This window comes from Oncorhynchus tshawytscha, linkage group LG01 (genome assembly GCF_018296145.1).
Source record: "Oncorhynchus tshawytscha isolate Ot180627B linkage group LG01, Otsh_v2.0, whole genome shotgun sequence".
In the NCBI taxonomy this organism is placed as follows: domain Eukaryota; kingdom Metazoa; phylum Chordata; class Actinopteri; order Salmoniformes; family Salmonidae; genus Oncorhynchus; species Oncorhynchus tshawytscha.
Genome location: NC_056429.1, coordinates 21,879,740 through 21,901,781, shown reverse-complemented (window position 1 = coordinate 21,901,781; position 22,042 = coordinate 21,879,740). Strand labels below are relative to the sequence as shown.

At 43.8% G+C, this 22,042-nt stretch overlaps 1 protein-coding gene across 1 annotated transcript; it reads left to right on the top strand.

The window, feature by feature from the left end:
- The first annotated feature begins 312 nt into the window (after positions 1 to 312).
- LOC112224350 lies at positions 313 to 3,923 on the top strand. The gene is made up of 6 exons (XM_024388256.2): positions 313 to 620; positions 762 to 952; positions 1,053 to 1,106; positions 1,282 to 2,895; positions 3,081 to 3,707; positions 3,819 to 3,923. The coding sequence occupies exons 2-6, from the start codon at positions 802 to 804 to the stop codon at positions 3,821 to 3,823; spliced, it is 2,451 nt and encodes an 816-aa protein (XP_024244024.1). The 5' UTR covers positions 313 to 620; positions 762 to 801; the 3' UTR covers positions 3,824 to 3,923.
- Positions 3,924 to 22,042: the final 18,119 nt, after the last annotated feature.

Below are 22,042 nucleotides of genomic sequence, written 5' to 3'. Positions count from 1 at the left end.
TGAACGCAACATGTAAAGTGTTGGTCCCAGGTTTCATGAGCTGAAATAAAAAATCCCAGATATTTTCGGAGGAGTATTTCTGTCTGTAATAAAGCCTTTTTGTGGGTAAAAAACTATTCTAATTGGCTGGGCCTGGCTCTCCAGTGGGTGGGCCTATGCCCTCCCAGACCTACCCATGGCTGCGCCCCTGCCTGTCCAGTCATGTCAAATCCATAGATTAGGGCCTAATGAAGTTATTATATTATGAACTGTAACTCAGTAAAATGTTTGAAATTGTTGCATATTGCGTTTATATTTTTGTTCAGTATATTGTAATGCCGATAACATCGGTCTTGTGGTTTAATTTATGCCCATATGAAGAAAAAAAACTTTCTTCGATTAGTTGGCCACCATATGGAGGAGGCGGGAGGCAAGTTCAGATGCCATGCATTGTGATCTAAAGCTGACGCATAATAATGCCTTTCCAATGTGGACCACGCCCGTTATTATGACGAACTGCTTATTTCGAAATTCGTTTTACCGTTTTATTACATTGTTACCTCTATTGGTAAAGTAATTTGACATCATATTGTTTTGCGTTTATAATACGGGAATTGAAAAGAGGACAGTTTCTTCGCAGAGTAAGTTCATTTACTTTTCAGACAAAAGTTGAAACGCAGTCAACCTACATAAAAAGTATCTGAAGCTGACGGGTGTCTTTTTATACGTTAATATAGGCAAATGCATTTGATTGATTTAATTGATATAGTATTTCCCATCAGGAGAATTCTCTCTATGAGGTGATGCTCCATTGAAGCCGAGATGTCCTACAGCTATCCCGCCAAAGTCAACGTGCCTCCGGGTTTGAGGACGCTTTTGGAAGGCCTCAGTCGGGCGGTAGTGAAAAGGCGGCCAGATTACATCTCACAGTTTGCTCAGTTGTACTTTGCTGAGCTCTTGCGCTTCAGGACAGGTATACATGTTTGTGGAGAATAGCCTTCGTTTTTTTCAACATAGGATGAAATCTGTTGCGAAAACTTAAGTAACATATTTTCTTGCTATGTTGTGTACAGAAAATCCAACTCTTGCTATCAAAGCCCTCGTGAGAGAATTCAATACAACTAAAGGTAGGCCTAACTAGATAATAGTCCATAATGATAAGGCCATGCCCAGACACCAAAAAATTTACCTGAAGAGTACTGTAATAAATACATTAGTTCATGTTTCTGTTACAAATCAGGCTTTTTAAGAAATTACAATTGAACACCTGACAAGTCAATCATATTTGTTTTAATTTTATAGTGCCTAAGTTACCAAGTCATGGCATTGGAACTGTGATTGCTCCACTGGCAGTTCAGAATGAAAGTGCCACAGCAGTCTCTTCTGGTGGTCCATATGTCCAACCATGTGGAGTTCACCCTCCAGTCGGTATTTTCCCAACCCTTCCCAGTATTCCAGGAGTGGAGGAGCAGCGTGCTGAGCAGCCCTGGATCCACAGCCAGGACATTCTGTACACTGTCTCAACATTGCCTGTTCTATCAGACTCAATTGAAGCTTCAGAAGTAACTTCCCTAGCAAGCCAATACCTCAATGACAATGGCCTTCAGAGCCTTCTGCAGACAGGTATCTCTAACGTGTCCCCTCACCCCATCTCAGCAGAGCAGACCGATGATGTAGTCGTCTTCCGCAGGAAATCCAGCACTGAATGCATGACGGCTGACTGTGACATCAACTCTGCTGCTTCAGACCGGACCCGGCGAACCGAGTCAGCTCTCTTCGAGAGGGTCCCACTGAGTGAGATCGATCTCATATCCAATGCTGTTCTGATCAGGACACCTTCTGTGCCCTGTGAGTACATGATTGTGGTGCAGTCAGACAATGTCCCAGAGACCATAGTGTTTCAGAGAGACTCATCAGTCAGTAAGAAAATGAGGAATGCTCGAGCAGCAGCTGGTGGTGCTGCCACTGGTGCACCGGGCAACGCCCAGTCTGACTGCACACCCTGTTTGACCCCGCCTATAGCCCCATCACAAATGGTCAAAGATCAGCCAGCCACCAAATTGGTCACGCCCTTAGTGGTGACTGAGGACCCTCCGCTTTTTGGTGGTGGAAATAAGGCTGTCTTAACCCAACTTGGTTGGAATCCACTTTTACCTGGAGACAATTCTTTCTACAAGCACATGGACGTAAATAAAGCATTACCTGATGCAAATGCCTACAACCCCTACATGAATGAAATGATAGTGGATCAAATGAATGGGGTGAACTTTGGTATTTTACCCAAGGTGTCAGATGAGATGACAGGCTTCAATGTTATGGGCCCACCCACCTTCATGCCACCAGGTGTTTCAGCAGCAGAAGAAATAAGTGCTTCTAGTTTAGTGTATCCTCCGATTTCAGCTGGACAGGAGGCTAATACACTCTGTTTGGTGCTCCCGACGATTTCCATTGCTCAAGAAAGTGGAGCACTCCCATTGCTTAGCCCACCATCTATCTCAAAGCCACAAGCCATTACAGTCCCCAGTGTGATGTGCCCAGCCATCTCACAACCAGAGGAAACAAAGACCTCCAAGGCAGTTGAAATAGAGGCCCTCCGATCAATGTACCCTCCTATTGTGCCACCCAGTTTACCAAACCCATCTGTACCAGCTCCACAGGAAACAACAGCCACTCTGCTTAATGCCCCATTTTTGGCCCAGGAGGAAGCAAGACCCCCTTCATTGCCACTCACCCAGGCCCCAGTTGCCCACATGCATCAGTGCACTGGTCAGAATGCACTAGCATTTCATGTGAATGAGGAGAGCAGAAGAACACCATATATGATTCCATTGGTCTCCCAAAGCATTATGGGAGTGACACAGATGTATGTTCAACCACAACAACCCCAGTTCATTCACAGCTGGTCCAGAGAAGCAGGTCAGTTAAATAGCAGATAGCTGTGAAAGGATCATATAGAATGCTCTTTTTTTTATATCATACCGACCCTAATGTATCAATTGTAGTTCATCACTTCATGTTGTTATTTATTTTCTTTAAGTTAAAATTAATATTGTGTGACATTAACCCTCCTAACACATCTCCTCTTATTATCATCCCTGTAGATTCACAAAGGCCATGTAACACAGCGCCTACTGCGGCCATGCCAGAGTGCCAGTATGTTAGACCTGAAGCATGTGGTAGCAGCTGGAGACCTTGCCACCTGGCACGCCCTGAGTTTATGGCCGGGATGCCAACAGCTGTGGCTTGCCCAGGAGGATCTAGGACTGTGATTGGCTGTGGGCAAGAGCAAGGCTACCTCCCTGACCAGGCCAACTTGCCAATGCACCAGGACTTTGGGCCCCGGTTCAGCTCCCATCACATACGTATGTGTGGTGCCAACTTGTTTCAAACCCTCTGCCCCATGAGTGGTGCCTACATGCCAGTCAAACCCTCAGACCATCGCTGCTGCCAGGCTGCCCCTGATGTGGTCCTTCCACACTATGCACTGATCAACAGCCCAACTCACGGTGTTGCCTCTTATCTTTGCCCTACTCCATCATCCATGCAGCCCCAGGGTTTTGCCTATGATTCTGTCCACATGTATGGTCCCCACAGTGAAACTGTAAATGCAATGTCATCCACCTTCAATGTGAGGGCCCATGCAGGCCACCAGCAAGGGACAACAGAACACTGCAGAGAGCCCAGTAATATGCCAATGGGTGAACATCCAAATGAGCAGAATTATTCTGGTATATAAAAATTTGATTTCTTTGTCATTTGTTAGAATGTGTCTTGGAATAAGTGTGACATTTTGTTCAGATTTTCATTTTATCTCTAATTTATTCTTCTCTAAATTCCAGGTTAATGACAGCACATCGCCAGGAATGAACAACTTATTTAATTTGTTCCTGAAAACATACTGAACACCTTCAACATTCTGCAATAAACATAGCTATCTTATGAAATATTCTGAGTTGTGATGTCATGATCTACAGTTGCACCCATTGAACTAGTAGAATGAGAAGAACTAAAATTGAATCACCAGAACTAGAATTAAAATGTATTTTCTGTAGGCCTGTTCATTTAAATGCAATTTCATGAGGATGGACGAAACATTTTGAAATAAACATCAATGTTCCTGGTAAAATAGATAAAATATAAACTACCTTTACCAAGCTACAATGTTAAGAATTATTGTAGCCAACTGAAAAAGACTCCCTTGGCAACCCCTTTGGATTTTATTTACTAAAACAAGGGTAATGAAAGCCTAGCTAGATAATTTAGCTAGGTAGTTTGATTTTGTTCACTAAATATATGATGAGACACAAACAGTAGAAGTTAAATATCTGGGTGAAGGCCGTTTTTCATATCTCCCCTTCAGGAATTGGACTCTGGATTTTAGTGGCAGCAGGTGTTTTCACCTCGTAACTGAAACCCAAAATGAGCTGCAAGTGTGACTGCAACGTTGCGTGGGGTGAGCATTATCAGAGAGGAAGAAAAAGGGAGAGACACAACTTGGCGGAAAATCTGTCTCCCTCCAGCAGGTGGCGTTGTTTCGCCCACCAAGCAAGGAGTTTTTGCATGGAGGTCAATGAGTGTTGAATCTGGTAACCAAAAAAATGTATGGCGTGAGGTTTATTTGATCTAATAGACGTTTTGTAATGCTTAAGTTCTTACGGGTGTACTGATATAAGCAGGACACGTGACATCCCTGCAACTTTGATTTTTTTTAAAACCACTATATCTGAGTTGTTGAAATCGCTAAGCGTATTCATGTTGTGAGACTAGTAGCATAGCGTCTCTCCATTGAATACAGTCGGTTGACGTCAACAACCTTCATCGAATATTCAAAAGAGGATTACAATAATTAGATGTTTCCACCAATACAAAGAATAGATAGGCAGGAGCAAAACAGCCCGCTGGGCTGCTTTGTGGACAATGACTCCCATTGTTAGGGCAGAGAGATGTATCTTGTCAGTATATTCATAATCTTTGGCATCATGCATTGGTTTACATCTACTTAAAGATGCACTATGCAGAAATTGCTCTGCCATTTCCTGTTTGCTAAAGTTCCAATAGTTAGCTTAATTTCAGTTTGTAACGAATTCGCTGAGAGTCGGGAATTAAGTAAAGGGAGTGAGTGTTTAATAAATCAACAGAACATAAACAAAGAACAACGCACTGACATGGAACAGAGTCAATAACACCTGAGGAAAGAACCAAGTGGAGTGACAGATATAGGGAAGGTAATCAAGGAGGTGATGGAGTCCAGGTGAGTGTCATGCAGCGCTGGTGCGCGTGACAGGTGTGCATAATAGTCAGCAGCCTGGTAACCTAGAGGCCGGAGAGGGAGTATACGTGACACAGTAACCTCTCCCCGATGCGCTGCTCCAGCCACAGGATGCCGACAAAAGAGACGATCCCTGGGATCAGGAGCGGACTGGTCACCTCTGCTGAAGCGCGGGAACCTGACGAGCTGCCTGGCAAGGCTTTACTGCTAAGTTTAAGATAACACTAAAAGCCATTGTTTATACAGGGTTTTGGTCTCAGGAGTAAAAAGGTAATGAGGTAGGGTAGGTAGTGACATCACCAGGATAGACTAAGGTTGTAACAAAACTGGAGACTTTTTGTTTGATGCAGAACTTACTCACTCAGAAACATGCGTGCTATGACCCTGATTGTCAACTTCTGTCTGCAATTGCATTAAAGGTTTTTGAATGATTTAATTAAATATAATTGTCATAATGCTAATTTCACCAATGATAGACAAGGACGAAAGGAACGAACCCTAACAGTATCCTCGGTAGAGTTGGCAACAGATGATTGACCCGCCAACCAAGTCTTGACACCAAGGTACCGGGTGAGGCATGAAAGCCTGATGAGTCGTCTGAGGTATCCTCAGTTGCTCCGGCAGCAGAACCCAGACGTCACCAACACAAAAAAACTCCCTGATGCTTCCCTTTGGTGAGGTGTTTTTCTGTAAACGAATGCACTGAGAGTCAGGATGCAAGTGGTTAATAAATAAACAGAACAAAAACAACCCACTGACATGGAACAGAGTCAATAACACCTGAGGAAAGACCCAAGGGGAGTGACAGGTATAGGGAAGGTAATCAAGGAGGTGATGGAGTCCAGGTAAGTGTCATGCAGCGCTGGTGCGCGTGACAGGTGTGCATAATAGTCAGCAGCCTGGTAACCTAGAGGCCGGAGAGGGAGTATACGTGACACAGTAACCTCTCCCCGATGCGCTGCTCCAGCCATGAAGTGTGAGTGTCATGAAGTGCTGGTGCGCGTGATGATGGTGACAGGTGTGCGTAATAATCAGTAGCCTGGTAACCTAGAGGCCAGAGAGGGAGTATATGTGACACAGTTTACGTGACAAAACAATAAAGTATAGTGTAGAGAATCATTGTATGAGCTGTGAAATATTTATTTCGTAACCAACAATAATGGCATTTTCAGCTGTTTGAAGCTGATGTTCAAAACTGAAAGTAAAGGGAAAATGAATGGGTACCATAGAAATAGCACACATAGAACAGATCTACCCATAGACATGGGAAGTAGGGGTGCTGAGGATGCTGCATCACCCTCTGAAAAGTCAGAATACACAGTCCTGTACTAGCTGACCATATAGATGTCTGCAACACCAGCGCGGGCAAAAAGCCATTCTGGGTCTAATATATAGACACTGACATTACTGTGTATAGGACAGAGATACAGAGGTTTGTTGTGATGACCAACACCTCATCCTAAATGTCAAACTGAGGAAGTGGTTTTTGACCCCAAATCTGTCAGTTCATGGAAAGGGATGCAAATAGCCTGGCTAGCATATATTAATCATGGTATCATGTTGTGACAGTTGCTGACCTAGTCTCATTAATGGTAGGCTGGACTTTATCTGGCTAGTATGCCTATGTGTAGCTAACTATCTGTAACATCATTATTCACCCCTTACTTGGAAGTCATAGTTTTCACATTTTATTTGTTTTATGTTGACACAATTACTGTAGCTACATGTGCTTACACAGCCTTCAATATGTGAGACTCAATGTGTGCCCACAAATTGGCATAATCTCTGGGCTTGATCATGGAGGGCTACCAGAAGAGGAAATTATACAATTGTCACTTCTGGCACTGGGATAAAACCATTAAGTCATCAGCAGCTTTAAAAACTGTGATATGCTGTCAAACAAACATAAATTACAAATAGTTACGTAAGCTAGAAACACACAAGATGGGTTGAATAAAAATATATATGATATTTTAGACTTTTATTTTTTTTTACAAATAAATAATTTAATATGAAAACAAACAATTCAATCTCGACCTCCATCCCTACATAAATCTCAATAAAAATCTGGCTCCACCGCCACCTCTGGATCCCACTGCACACACCTGCAGGGGAACCGGAGCTGGCAGAATTCACAGCACACCGGTGGCACATCGGACTCACACTCCTGCGGGGAGCTTGCAGATGGATTAAGCTCCCCGCAGCGATGGAGCTTGGCCGGTGGAGCTTTTCTCTTCCTTTTCTGTGCTGCAGTTGAGAGAAAAAGTAGTGTTAGACAGAGCATGTTTCATGAAAACCCTTTTCAACTTTTTTTTACATCAATACCTCTGGAGGAAGCTGCAGAAATTCTGGAGGAGCTGGACATTACCTGTGGGCTGGTGATATGGACTGTACATATATAAAGAGAGAGGAAAAAAGAACATGTTAAACATATAAAACACAACAAATATATATATAAAATACAAGTATTTTTTCCTCATTTAACATGTGTTTACTTGTGGAGGTGGCTGTATTTGAGTTGCAAGAGGCAGGAACACTAGACGAGACTGCTGTGGTGGTGCGACAAGGGGAGGCCACTTCGGTGGTGACTGACAGGGGTATTGCATCATGGTGGACGAAACCGCAGACAATGGCTTTTGAGGAGCTGGTGTTGGTAGTGGTGGGGTTAAGGGGCCGACGATGGTGTGGCTGGGAGAGTAGGCACGAGGCCTTGTTCTGCAGTTGGGGGCTCTGGCGGCTCCTACAGGTGTTGTACACTTGGAGGCACTGGCAATAGTGATGCAGCTGTCAGGAGTAGATCCAGCGGGGGTCCAGCAGAGGTGATGACGTTGGTGGTCTCATCCATGGCAGACCTCTCCTGTGCCCTCTGTGTTCTGAGGGCTGCCTGACACTCTTTCTCCTCTGCACTCTCCTTCTCACCCCTCTCCTGCACTGGCATGTGTATTCTTCAACAGTGAGGCCTGTGGCGACCACAGGGAGTCTTCTGTATCGGTCTGGCCGAAACTTCAGTACGGTAAGGATGGGCCCCAGGTCCTTTGCTATTAGCCCCCCCCCCCGCCCCCACCTATATTATGGGGTCCTCTTCTAGGGCTGGAGCTGGAACAAGTAGGGGCAGAGGGTCCCCATGTGGTCGCTGGGGAGGAGGGGCAGGTGGACAGCACAGTGCTGCTGGTTCCAGGAGAAGCGGTGCTGGGACCCGGTAGGGATTGAGACGGCATTAGTGGGACCCTTCAATGGCTGAAGGTTCAAAAGGGAAGATGTCACACAACCCTTCCACCATATAGAGCATGTCCTTGCAGCGCCGGTACAGGTAGTGGAACATTCTGATTTGTTTACCATGTAGGAATGGTTGTAATGGCTGAGGTGTCCAGCTACCTTGGAGAACTCAGCCTTTAGAGGGCCAAAGTATGCCATGTCCAGTGGCTCCAGGACATGGGTGCAGTATGGTGGAAGGCAAAGAAGTATAACCCCGTCCCTTAGTGCCACCGTGAGCACTTCTGGGTCCATGTGGCTCTTGTGCCCATCGAAGAGGAGGAGAGGGCGCTCTTTCACTGCATGTTTGATGAAGTCCTGAAACCACTACCTGAACATGTCCCCGTCGATGTAGCCACGGTTTGACCTTCCATACAAGGCCACAAGGAAACACTTGGGGTAGATGATAAACAGGAGGACATTCTCCCCAGCTGCGTTGAACCAGGCCAGCATTGTGATGTGCACCTTGGTCCCCGGAGCCTGATGGTACACGTGTTTTGCGCACTGGGGAGCCAGCACTTTGTGCCTGCTCTGATCACTACGAAACCCAGACTCATCACATTCATAGATTTGTCTGCATTTCTCCCTCCTCCAAGTGCTTCTCATAAGAAGCGAAGAAGGTGTCCATCGTCGGACAGGTGGCACACTCAGCTCTCCCTCTGTCCAGGGTGTCCAGCCTCCTCATGCTCAGGTTCTTGTGCCTCCTCCTGAACATTTCCCACAACCTCTTCCTCAGTGGTAGGATTGTCTCCCCTGGGTGCCGAAACCTAGAACATAATATAAATTGTCCATCCAGGATGAAAATAGTTATTTTGGCATCACCATTCATATATACATTCACATCACACACATTGAGAACAGTCAATCCAGCATTCTACACACATAAACACCTGCATATTTTGTCAGCCTCTGTCTGGTGAAGGGGAACCCATGTCTGGCGCAGTAGATACAGTACTGCACCAGATCATTTTCATCCTCTGGTGCAAGCAATGTGGGTGGCCGCTCAGCCTGTCCTCCTGGGTCTGCCGAGGTGCACCTTGGCAGATAAGAAAATGAAACTGTTATTAGCAGATTAAACTCACATACACGTGTTAGTCTCCTAAAAACAAAAGGTAGCCATCCCTAACCCACAGTCCTCCATAGCATGGAACATGTCCAGTGGCGATTTTAGCCGTCAATCTTGATGGGGAAAATAACCCATTATTTTAGATGCTTGCCAGCAAAGCCACTACACAACTCTAAACAAAACATTAAATGCACTACAACTGTGACAAAAGGTGTTTAGGGTCTACATAAAGCAGTCCCGAGAGTGGAGCTTATGGCTGACTTGCTTAAATAAATATGGTTTATATTGACTCCTTGTTGATTTGTGTAACTGGATAAGAACCACATTCTCCTTCAATAATAACGTCAACATGATTTTTGACTTATGAACCAGACACCAACATTATTACATTTGTGTTCAATAAATTCACAATGTTTGTTCTTATATAATTAACACTTAGCTCTAAGTATAAGCAAGTGCAAGCAAACGAGCTGCGATGAGGTAGGCCAATTCGTATAGCAATTTCAAAATGGACAGCAACAGAAATTCAGATAGATGTTAGTTCAGATAAATTCAGCAAGATGTTAAGGCCTTAACGTTATTCTTCTTTAAGTCACCAGAGAGAGAGAGAGAGAGAGAGAGAGAGCGAGAGAGAGCGAGAGAGACCCAGATTCAGCAGTTAGCCTACCATTCAAAGTATTTTATTAGGCCTATGTGGTCTAAAAAGGAAGGACAATACAATCACGAGGATCCACTTTTATATACAATATACAGACGCACTGACAGAGCATTGCACAACCAAAACAACCCTCGCAATATGAAGTGGGTTTACATGGGTCTATTACTGAACTTTTTGTTGAACAAAAATATTGAAATGGGAAGAGACTGTCACTGGCAAACATGGTTATGAGGATGGGATACCATAATATCATGTAGTTGGATCTGTAACGTACCACCTCCCTTGTGGAGAAAAGCGCCCTAGTTAATTATAACATACAAAGTATAAAAGTCAATTAATTGGATAATTCTAACATTTCCTAAAAATATGTATCAGATACTAATGAGAGAGACCAACAGTTGAAGTCGGAAGTTTACATACACCTTAGCCAAATACATTTAAACTCCGTTTTTCACAATTCCTGACATTTAATCCTAGATCCTAGTAAAAATTCCGTCTTAGGTCAGTACGGATCCCCACTTCATTATAAGAATGTGAAATGTCAGTATAATAGTAGAGAGAATGATTAATTTCAGCTATTATTTCTTTCATCACATTCCCAGTGGGTCAGAAGTTTACGTACACTCCATTAGTATTTGGTAGCATTGCCTTTAAATGGTTTAACTTGGGTCAAACGTTTCAGGTAGCCTTCCACAAGCTTCCCACAATTAGTTGGATGGATTTTGGCCCATTCCTCCTGACAGAGCTTGTGTAACTGAGTCAGGTTTGTAGGCTTCCTTGCTCACACACGCTTTTTCAGTTCTGCCCACATATTTTCTATGGGATTGAGGTCAGGACTTTGCGATGGGCACTCCAATACCTTGACTTTGTTGTCCTTCAGCCATTTTGCCACAACTTTGGAAGTATGCTTGGGGTCATTGTCCATTTGGAAGACCCATTTGCAACCAAGCTTCAACTTCCTGACTGAGGTCTTGAGATGTTGCTTCAATATATCCACATAATATTCCTTCCTCATAATGCCATCTATTTTGTGAAGTGCACCAGTCCCTCCTGCAGCAAAGCACCCCCACAACATGATGCTGCCACCCCTGTGCTTCACGGTTGCGATGGTGTTCTTCAGCTTGCAAGCATCCCCCTTTTTCCTCCAAACATAACAATGGTCATTATGGCCAAACAGTTCTATTTTTGATTCATCAGACCAGAGGACATTTCTCCAAAAAGTACAGCCTTTGTCCCCATGTGCAGTTGCAAACAGTAGTCTGGCTTTTTTTATGGCGGTTTTTGAGCAGTGGCTTCTTCCTTGCTTAGCAGCATTTCAGGTTTTGTCAATATAGGACTCGTTTTACTGTGGATATAGATACTTTTGTACCTGTTTCCTCCACCATCTTCACAAGGTCCTTTGCTGTTGTTCTGGGATTGATTAGCACTTTTCACACCAAAGCACATTCATCTCTAGGAGACAGAACACGTCTTCTTCCTGAGCAGTATTTTGATTTATTTACCTGTTATTTTACCAGGTAAGTTGACTGAGAACACATTCTCATTTGCAGCAACAACCTGGGAATAGTTACAGGGATTAATGAGCCAATTGTAAACTGGGGATTATTAGGTAACCGTGATGGTTTGAGGGCCAGATTGGGAATTTAGACAGGACACCAGGGTTAACACCCCTACGATAAGTGCCATGGGATCTTTAATGACCTCAGAGAATCAGGACACCCTTTTAGGGTCCCATCCGAAAGACGGCACCCAACACAGGGCAGTGTCCCCAATCACTGCCCTGGGGTATTGGGATATTTTTTTAGGCCAGTGCCTCCTACTGGCCCTCCAACACCACTTCCAGCAGCATCTGGTCTCCCATCCAGGAACTGACCAGGACCAACCCTGCTTAGCTTCAGAAGCAATCCAGCAGGGGTATGCAGGGTGGTATGCTGCTGCGTTGTCCCAATGTGTTTAGTCTTGCATACAATTGTTTGTACAGATGAACATGGTACCTTCCGGCATTTGGAAATTGCTTCCAAGGATGAATCAGACTTGTGGAGGTCTACAATTTGTTTTCTGAGGTCTTGGCTGATTTCTTTAGATTTTCCCATGATGTCAAGCAAATAGGCACTGAGTTGGAAGGTAGGTCTTGAAATACATCCACAGGTACACCTCCAATTGACTCAAATAATATCAATAAGCCTATCAGAAGCTTCTAAAGCCATGACGTAATTTTATGGAATTTTCCAAGCTGTTTAAAGGCACAGTCAACTTAGTGTATGTACACTTCTGACCCACTGGAATTGTGATACAGTGAATTATAAGTGAAATAATCCGTCTATAAACAATTGTTGTTAAAATAACTGGTGTCATGCACAAAGTAGATGTCCTAACCGACTTGCCAAAACTATAGTTTGTTAACAAGGAATTTGTAGAGTGGTTGAAAAACGAGTTTTAATGACTCCAACCTAAGCGTATGTAAAATTGCGACATCAACTGTATTTAAGTATTAAAGCAATGCAGGTGTACAATCTATGGCATTGGCATATATAACAATAAGCGGTAAAGAGGAAAGCCGTAATTTTGATTAAGACATGAGTGAGCTGAGACGGATGTGGCCTATATGCCACGTATTTGTTCAGCACTTTTGAAATTGACAGCGACATAGGTTATACTTACAGTATTTTCCCTGTACACTAAGTCAGAACGTAGGACAAATAACGGGGGCACATAAGCAGACAATGAAAGCTCTTACAATATTTGATAATTGCATTTATTTAGAACAGGCTATAGGCTACATGTGCACTATCAAGTCAGAACAGTAGGCTATATGCCTATTCATTCAACACTTTTGAAATGGACAGCGACATAATTCAGAAAATGGGCCATTCTTACAGTATTTTCTCTTTACACAAAGTCCGAACAGTAGGCTAAATTAACAGGGGCACATAAGCAGACAATGAAAGCTCTTACAATGGTGGAAGTTAAGCAGGCATTGAAAGCTGTTACAATTCGATGATGACATTTCTCTAAAACAGGCTATAGAACAGTAGGATAAGTTCTAAGAGGGAAAGAGACCACATTCTTAGGGGGAGACACATAGGCTTCTAACTGCTTACTCCACAACATACAGTTAGTATTACTTTCTTAGCTACAGTATACATATCTCTTTGGCATATTACATCACTTATAAGGCAGCATACTAGACATATTTATGGACTCACCATTGCTGAACAGGAAGTTGGGATGGCGTTCCTTCTTGTGGGCAAACTTCTCAATGACTTTGTCTTCAAAGTCTGTCATTCTCTGAATGAAGTCATGCTGGATTGACAGCACGGCCAATGCATTTAGCCTTTTCTGGCCCATAAAGTTGCATGTGAAGGTTTTTATCCTTTTAAGGGTGGAAAAGTTTCTCTCTGACTCAGCGGTTGTCATCGGAGTGGTGATGATGATTTTGAGAAGAGAGACTGTCTCAGACAAGGCTTCCTGCAGGTTGTTCTTGTAGAGTGATTTCAATAATTTTTGATTTGATTTCCCTCCTGTCTCAGCCTCCAGTATTTATGCTGCAGTAGTTTATGTGTCGGGGGGCTGGGGTCAGTTTGTTATATCTGGAGTACTTCTCCTGTCCTATTCGGTGTCCTGTGTGAATCTAAGTGTGCGTTCTCTAATTCTCTCCTTCTCTCTTTCTTTCTCTCTCTCGGAGGACCTGAGCCCTAGGACCATGCCCCAGGACTACCTGACATGATGACTCCTTGCTGTCCCCAGTCCACCTGGCCATGCTGCTGTTCCAGTTTCAACTGACCTGAGCCCTAGGACCATGCCCCAGGACTACCTGACATGATGACACCTTGCTGTCCCCAGTCCACCTGGCCATGCTGCTGCTCCAGTTTCAACTTCCACCTGACTGTGCTGCTGCTCCAGTTTCAACCGTTCTGCATTATTATTATTCGACCATGCTGGTCATTTATGAACATTTGAACATCTTGGCCATGTTCTGTTATAATCTCCACCCGGCACAGCCAGAAGAGGACTGGCCACCCCACATAGCCTGGTTCCTCTCTAGGTTTCTTCCTAGGTTTTGGCCTTTCTAGGGAGTTTTTCCTAGCCACCGTGCTTCTACACCTGCATTGCTTGCTGTTTGGGGTTTTAGGCTGGGTTTCTGTACAGCACTTTGAGATATCAGCTGATGTACGAAGGGCTATATAAATAAATTTGATTTGATTTGATTTGATTTGAATAAAGAAGGTGCTGTCTTTCCAGTGTGCAGCTCAGGATGCTGGTAGAGAGTGGACAGCTCCGTTTTCATCTTTTCCTGGTTGCCCACAGGCCCTAGCTTGGTAGCACACTGGAGTTCTGCGGTCGGAAAGGAATGTACATAATGGGGGGAAAATGAGCTGTCCACCAACTTTTCTGCAATTAAGTGGTCACTTTCAGAAAACCTTTCTTGCACATGAGCAGCGATTGTGTCGCATGCCTCCTTCATTACGGGTGCAGCGGTAAGTTTTCTCCGACTTGGTTCAGTGGCATCAATGTCCTTTGGCCAGTGCATTAGTTTGCTCGTGAATTTTCACCTTGAAGTTGTTGATTGCTCTGGAGATTCCTGCTGCATCAATGGTTTGTTTCTGCATTATGTTGTACAAAACATCCACAAAGGTATGACAAAGGAAAAGAACTCGGGCAGTTACAGAAATGTGGGACCCTTGAGTTTCATGGACAGGTCATAAGCCTCGCTGATGGTGATCTCATCCCATCCAGGCTGTGTGCAGATGTCCTCCATGCACTGGGCCAGTGCCTCATGGTCCGCCCACATTGCAATGACAGCTCTGCTTTTGAAGTTCCATCGTGTACCCGTTGGCCTGGGAACCTGTCTGTTTCGTTGATTCTGCGAGAGCGGAGAATCTTTTGGGTGGGCCCGTGAAAAAGGTGGAAAAGAAGGATAGGTCTGTAAAAACAAACTTTAAGCACGCCACTCTCCCTGCACAAAGTTGCTGAAGTGTTAGATTCAGTTGGTGTGCGTAACAGTGCACAAATTGCGTGTTTGGGTAAGTCTCCTTCAGTAGCGTTTGGACACCACGTACATTACCACTCATCACCGCTGCCCCGTCATAGGTTTGTGCAACCAGTTTCTCCTTGACATTCAGTGGCGCTAGGACTTGTGTGATGGTGTTGGAGAGGCCAACACCAGTTTTGTCCTTCATCTCTACAAACTCCAAAAACCTCTCACACACACTGTTGTCTGGTAACATGTAGCACAGCACTATTACCATCTGTGATTTACAGGAGACGTCAGTTGTCTCGTCTGCCTGTATAGACGCAAAAGGAGTCTCAGACACTTCCTTAGCTATAGCTTCTCTGTACACTTCATAAAAACAATCCAAAAGTTTGTTTTGGATCATACTTGATGTACCCTTAAACATTGGTTGGTCGTCATAATGCCTTTGTAGCCTGTAATCTCCTTCACGCATGTCCAACTCACACTGCTTCCTCTTGATTTTCTCCATGCTATGTTGGGAAATACATGTAGCTAAATAACTTGGCATACTATAGACATTTTAGAAAGATAACTCCATCTGAATATGTATAAACAATTAAAATTCAAAGCTAATTAGGCATTGAAAAGTGAAGATGAAAGGTTTCCCAATAAATCCATTCAGCGATGGAGAGGATGGAGAAGAACTACAAGAAGAGCGAGAGAAGGAGACCCTGTCACAGCTGGTGAGCAAAGTTTAGTTTCACACAATATCTGTTACTTTACCTACTTGGAAAGAATAACTTTTCTCTCAGTGTATGATTACAAACATTTATCCTTCATGGTTTTCTATTTTTACCCAACATGTTCTATTTGTCACTTTTGTTTTAGCTTAACTTAACAGGAAAAAGCCTCCAGACATTGACTGCTGTGATCTCTTGGGTATTACCCTACTGCACTGTTCTGCCTAACGTGGTCAAAAGCTATGTGCCCTGAAACTGCTAAACAATTGTGCTAGACCCAACACCAAGAACAAGAATGGTAAAGATCGGCTCAGAATCAATGAATGACAGGGTGTGTATGAGACGGGTTGCTTAGAAGCTACATGCTGTTTGTTTTAACATCCATGTTCTAGTGTAGTGTTCTGTATGATGACTCCTTTTCTCTGATTTGTGCACCAACGAGACAGAGATTAAGCCGATCCTGGAAGGCAATTTTCAGAAAGTGGGTTCCCATTGCTTGGAAGGCAGCTATGGTTTGTCCTTTATTTAAAGGTGGAGGTCAAGCTGATCCTATCAGTTTTAGGCTTAGTTCTATTTTGCCCTGCTTATCAAAAGTGTTGGAAAAACTTGTCAATAATCAACTGACTGGCTTTCTTGATGTCTATAGTATTCTCTCTGGTATGCAATCCGGTTTCCGCTCAGGTTATGGATGTGTCACTGCAACCTTAAAGGTCCTCAATGATGTCACCATGGTCCTTGATTCTAAGCAATGTTGTGCTGCTATTTTTATTGACTTGGCCAAAGCTTTTGATATGGGAGACCATTCAATTCTTGTGGGCCGGCTAAAGAATATTGGTGGCTCTGAGGGGTCTTTTGCCTGGTTTGCTAACTACCTCTCTCAAAGAGTGCAGTGTATAAAGTCAGAAAGTCTGCTGTCTCAGCCACTATCTGTCACCAAGGGAGTACTCCAAGGCTCAATCCTGGGCCCCACGCTCTTCTCAATTTACATAAACAACATAGCTCAGTCAGTAGGAAGCTCTCTCATCTATTTATATGCAGATGATACAGTATTACACTCAGCTGGCTGCTCCCAGGATTTTGTGTTAAACGCTCTACAACAAAGCTTTCTTAGTGTCCAACAAGCTTTCTCTGCCCTTAACCTTGTTCTGAACACCTCCAAAACAAAGGTCATGTGGTTTGGTAAGAAGAATGCCCCTCTCCCCACAGGTGTGATTACTACCTCTGAGGGTTTAGAGCTTGAGGTAGTCACCTCATACAAGTACTTGGGAGGGTGGCTAGACGGTACACTGTTCTTCTCTCAGCACACATAAAAGCTGCAGGCTAAAGTTAACTCTAGACTTGGTTTCCTCTATCGTAATCGCTCCTCTTTCACCCCAGCTGCCAAAATAACCCTGATTCAGATGACCATCCCTACTCATGCTAGATTTTTATTACCTTTATTTAACTAGGCAAGTCAATTAAGAACAAATTATTATTTTCAATGACAGCCTAGGAACGGTGTGTTAACTGCCTGTTCAGGGGCAGAATAACAGATTTGTACCTTGTCAGCTCGGGGATTTGAACTTGCAACCTTTCAGTTACTAGTCCAACGCTCTAACCACTAGGCTAGCCTAGTAGAGACATCATTTATAGATCGGCAGGTAAGGGTGCTCTCGAGCAGCTAGATGTTCTTCACCATTCGGCCATCAGATTTGCCACCAATGCTTCTTATAGGACACATCACTGCACTCTATACTCCTCTGTAAACTGGTCATCTCTGTATACCTGTCGCAAGACCCACTGGTTGATGCTTATTTATTAAACCCTCTTAGGCCTCACTCCCCCTATCTGCGATATCTACTGCAGCCCTCATCCTCCACATTCAACACCTGTTCTGCCAGTCACATTCTGATAAAGGTCCCCAAAGCACACACATCCCTGGGTCGCTCGCATTTTCAGTTCGCTGCAGCTAGCGACTGGAACGAGCTGCAAGAAACACTCAAACTGGACAGTTTAATCTCAATCTCTTCATTCAAAGACTCAATCATGGACACTCTTACTGACAGTTGTGGCTGCTTTCCGTGATATATTGTTGTCGCTACCTTCTTGCCCTTTGTGCTGTTGTCTGTGCCCAATAATGTTTGTACCATGTTTTGTGCTGCTACCATGTTGTGTTGCTACAATGTTGTTGTCATGTTGTGTTGCTACCATGCAGTGTTGCCATGTGTTGCTGCTTTGCTATGTTGTTGTCTTAGGTCTCTCTTTATGTAGTGTTGTGTTGTCTCTCTTGTCGTGATGTGTGTTTAGCCCTATATTTATGTTATTTTAATTTACATTTTTGACATTTTTAATCCCAGCCCCTATCCCCGCAGGAGGTCTTTTGCCTTTTGGTAGGCCATCATCGTAAAGAAGAATTTGTTCTTAACTGACTTGCCTTGTTAAATAAAGGTTAAATAAATAAAAAATTAAAATGAAGGACACCCTAGATCCACCATACTCAATAGGCCGACTGCAGGCCAGATCTAGACCCAGAATGCAGTCAATACTGTCGAATAAATCAAATAAATGTTGCATTATATTTTGTGGGGTGGTGGGGCTCAGTCGGGCCTAGAACCCTGGTATCCTATAAACACACATAAGACATGGCAACACATATGGAATTGCAGAAAAAAAAGCAAAACTGCTAAATGTTCTCTCCGCCAACGAAAGGGGTGTGAATAGTTTGGGGTCACATGTTTTGCGAGGTGGGGATTCTTTACTACGCCGATAAATGACAATATCCATCCAGACCTTTGCCACCTTGGAAATGTGTATGACCGGACCTTCTCAAAACCCTATTGACAAACAGAATTTGAGAAGCCCTGCCCTAGACCCACACTAGATTATTATACCTAGTGTGTCTCTTTCTCTCTGCCTCCTAAGGTTGGAGCTGCCAATGTCCAAAGACAAGGCTGTAAGCCTCTAACCCAAGCCCACTGTTTGGTAGGCCATGATTTTTCTCTCATCAGATTTAACATTGGGGCTGTATTTACTGGAATAGTAGTGTAGACTACGACAAATTCAGTAGAGGCTGCTGGGGAGGACGGCTCATAATAATAGCTGGAGTGGAGTCATTGGAATGGCATCCTACATGTCAAACACGTGGTTTCCGTGTGGTTGATACCAATCCATTGACTCAATTCCAGCCATTATTATAAGCCATCCTCCCCTCAGCAGCCTCTACTGGACAAATTGTGTTTTACTATTTATTTTTCAGATCAAAGTCAGACAGCTGCTTTTTCACCCTCAAGTGCATCGTTTCAAAGAGTACCCCGTGAATGACAACAAGAAAAGTGAGATGTGGTTTGTTTTTCTGAAGTATTGTTGCATATCAACAACACTGTTTTTCATTGCTTCTGTTTTTTCTATGGCTGTCATACTTACAAAAGCTAAGGAACATTATTTTTTGTTAAAACAAAAACATACTGTTTTCTGTTAAAAAAAACACCAACCAGTTGATGAACATAGCCTACATTTGAACAAACCTACACACACTCTCTTTACACACACACACACACACACACACACACACACACACACACACACACACACACACACACACACACACACACACACACACACACACACACACACACACACACACACACACACAACAAACAACGCTATTCTCATAACTTCTCATTTGCTTCCTGTCATGAGTCATGTGAGAGCCCAGTTATTAGCCTAAGAGCAGAACATGAAGCAGCACAGTACAGTGCAGTACATCATGCAGCTCAGATGAGTGTGGCTGGACACTATGGAGGAATACTCTGCCTACAGCACACACTACTGCTCTCAGTTGCAGGGCAGCGAGGAGGACGAGGAAGAAGTCATGGGTGTGGGAGAGCTGACAGAATCACTACAGGTGACATACCAGTCGACAACCTCTTTTACCTTCATCTGGTATCTCTCCTCAACCTTCCCCATCCCCCTGAATGTTCTCCTCAACCTTCCCCATCCCCCTGAATGTCCTCCTTCTGCAATAGATCTGTGTATTCTCTCTTATTCTTTTACATGTAACAGGGAATTTTAAGATCCTTCAAATTCATGGTTCACTTACACTACTGTTCAAAAGTTTGGGGTCACTTAGAAATGTCCTTGTTTTTGAAAGAAAAGCAATTAATGTTAGCACAGCTGAAAACTGTTGTCCTGATTAAAGAAGCAATAAACTGTCCTTCTTCAGACTAGCTGAGTATCTGGAGCATCAGCATTTGTGGGTTTGATTACAGGCTCAAAATGTCCAGAAACAAAGAACTTACTTCTGACACTCGTCAGTCTATTCTTGTTCTGAAAAATGAAGGCTATTCTATGAGAGAAATTGCCAAGAAACTGAAGATCTCGTACAATGCTGTGTACTAATCTCTTCACAGAACAGCGCAAACAGCGCAAAAGAGCAGAACCAGCAATCTCTGCATAATCAAAAGAGATGCTTTGTGAGAAGGTATTAACCACAGAAGGTATTAACCCATGTTCACAGTCAGCCAGTGTTATGCAAATGCAACCCTGAAAGTCCCAGCGGCTTTGCCTTGGCCCCAAATCAGAGCAGGTCCATCGAGTTCATGGCCCAGTGAGCCGGGCTGTGGCGGTGGAAACACAGAAGCCTGAGGCTTTTTGTAAAAACCCAGGGAAAATCCTCAGTGGAAATTCGCCATAGACTTAGTCTTTACTACCGATACACACAAACACACATAGTGAGCAAGGCTGTGCCTTTGGCAGGTAGTTTATTAATGCAGAGGGTTTATGGGAAACAAAGGGGACGGAAAAGGGATGGAGCCGTGAGAAGTGTTTTTTATGGTGATGTTTACAATCAGCTGGGAAATCTCTCCAACACACAAGCATGTAAAGACGAACAAACAGTAACTCATATATTCACAAAGTCACCTGATTAAAGAGGATACACTGAAGAGAAAGACAGTGCACTCAGAAAGTATTCGGACACCTTGACTTTTTCCACATTTTGTTACGTTACAGCCTTATTCTAAAATGGATTAAACAGTTTTTCCCTCCTCAGTCGACACACAATACCCCATAATGACGAAGCAAAAACTGTTTTTGGGACATTTTTGCAAATGTATAAAAAAAAAAACGGAAATACTACATTTACAGAAGTATTCAGACCCTTTACTCAGTACTTTGTTGAAGCACCTTTGGCAGCGATTACAGCCTCGAGTCTCATTGGGTATGACTCTACAGGCTTGGCACACCTGTATTTGGGGAGTTTCTCCCGTTCTTCTTTGCAGATCCCTTCAAGCTCTCTCAGGTTGGACAGAGAGCATTGCTACACAGCTATTTTCAGGTCTCTCCAGAGATGTTCGATCAGGTTCAAATCTGGCTGGGCCACTCAAGGACATTCAGAGACTTGTCCCGAAGCCAATCCTGCATTGTCTTGGCTGTGTACTTAGGGTCGTTGTCATGTTGGAAGGTGAAACTTCTGAGCGCTCTGGAGCAGGTTTTTATCTCTCAGTACTTTGCTCCGTTCATCTTTCCCTCGATTTTGACCAGTCTCCCAATCCCTGCCGTTGAAAAACATCCCCATAGCATGATGCTGCCACCACCATGCTTCACCGTAGGGATGGTGCCAAGTTTCCTCCAGACATGACGCTTGACATTCAGGCCAAAAATCTTGGTTTCATCAGACCAGAGAATCTTTTGCTCATGGTCTGAGAGTCCTTTAGGTGCCTTTTGGCAAACTCCAAGCAGGTTGTCGTGCCTTTTACTGAGGAGGGGCTTCTATTCAGACACTTTTCCATAAAGGCCTGATTGGTGGAGTGCTGCAGAGAGGGTTGTTGTTCTAGAAGGTTCTTCCATCTCCACAGTGGAACTCTGGAAGTCTGTCAGAGTGACCATCAGGTTCTTGGTCACCTCCCTGACCAAGGCCCTTCTCCCCGATTGCTCAGTTTTGCTGGGCGGACAGCTCTAGGAAGAGTCTTAGTGGTTCGAAACTTCTTCCATTTAAGAATGATGGAGGCCACTGTGTTCTTGTGGACCTTCAATGCTGCAGACATTTTTGTTACTCTTCCTCAGATGTGTGCCTCGACACAATCCTGTTTCAGAGTTCTACAGATAATTCCTTTGACCTCATGGCTTGGTTTTTGCTTTGACTTGC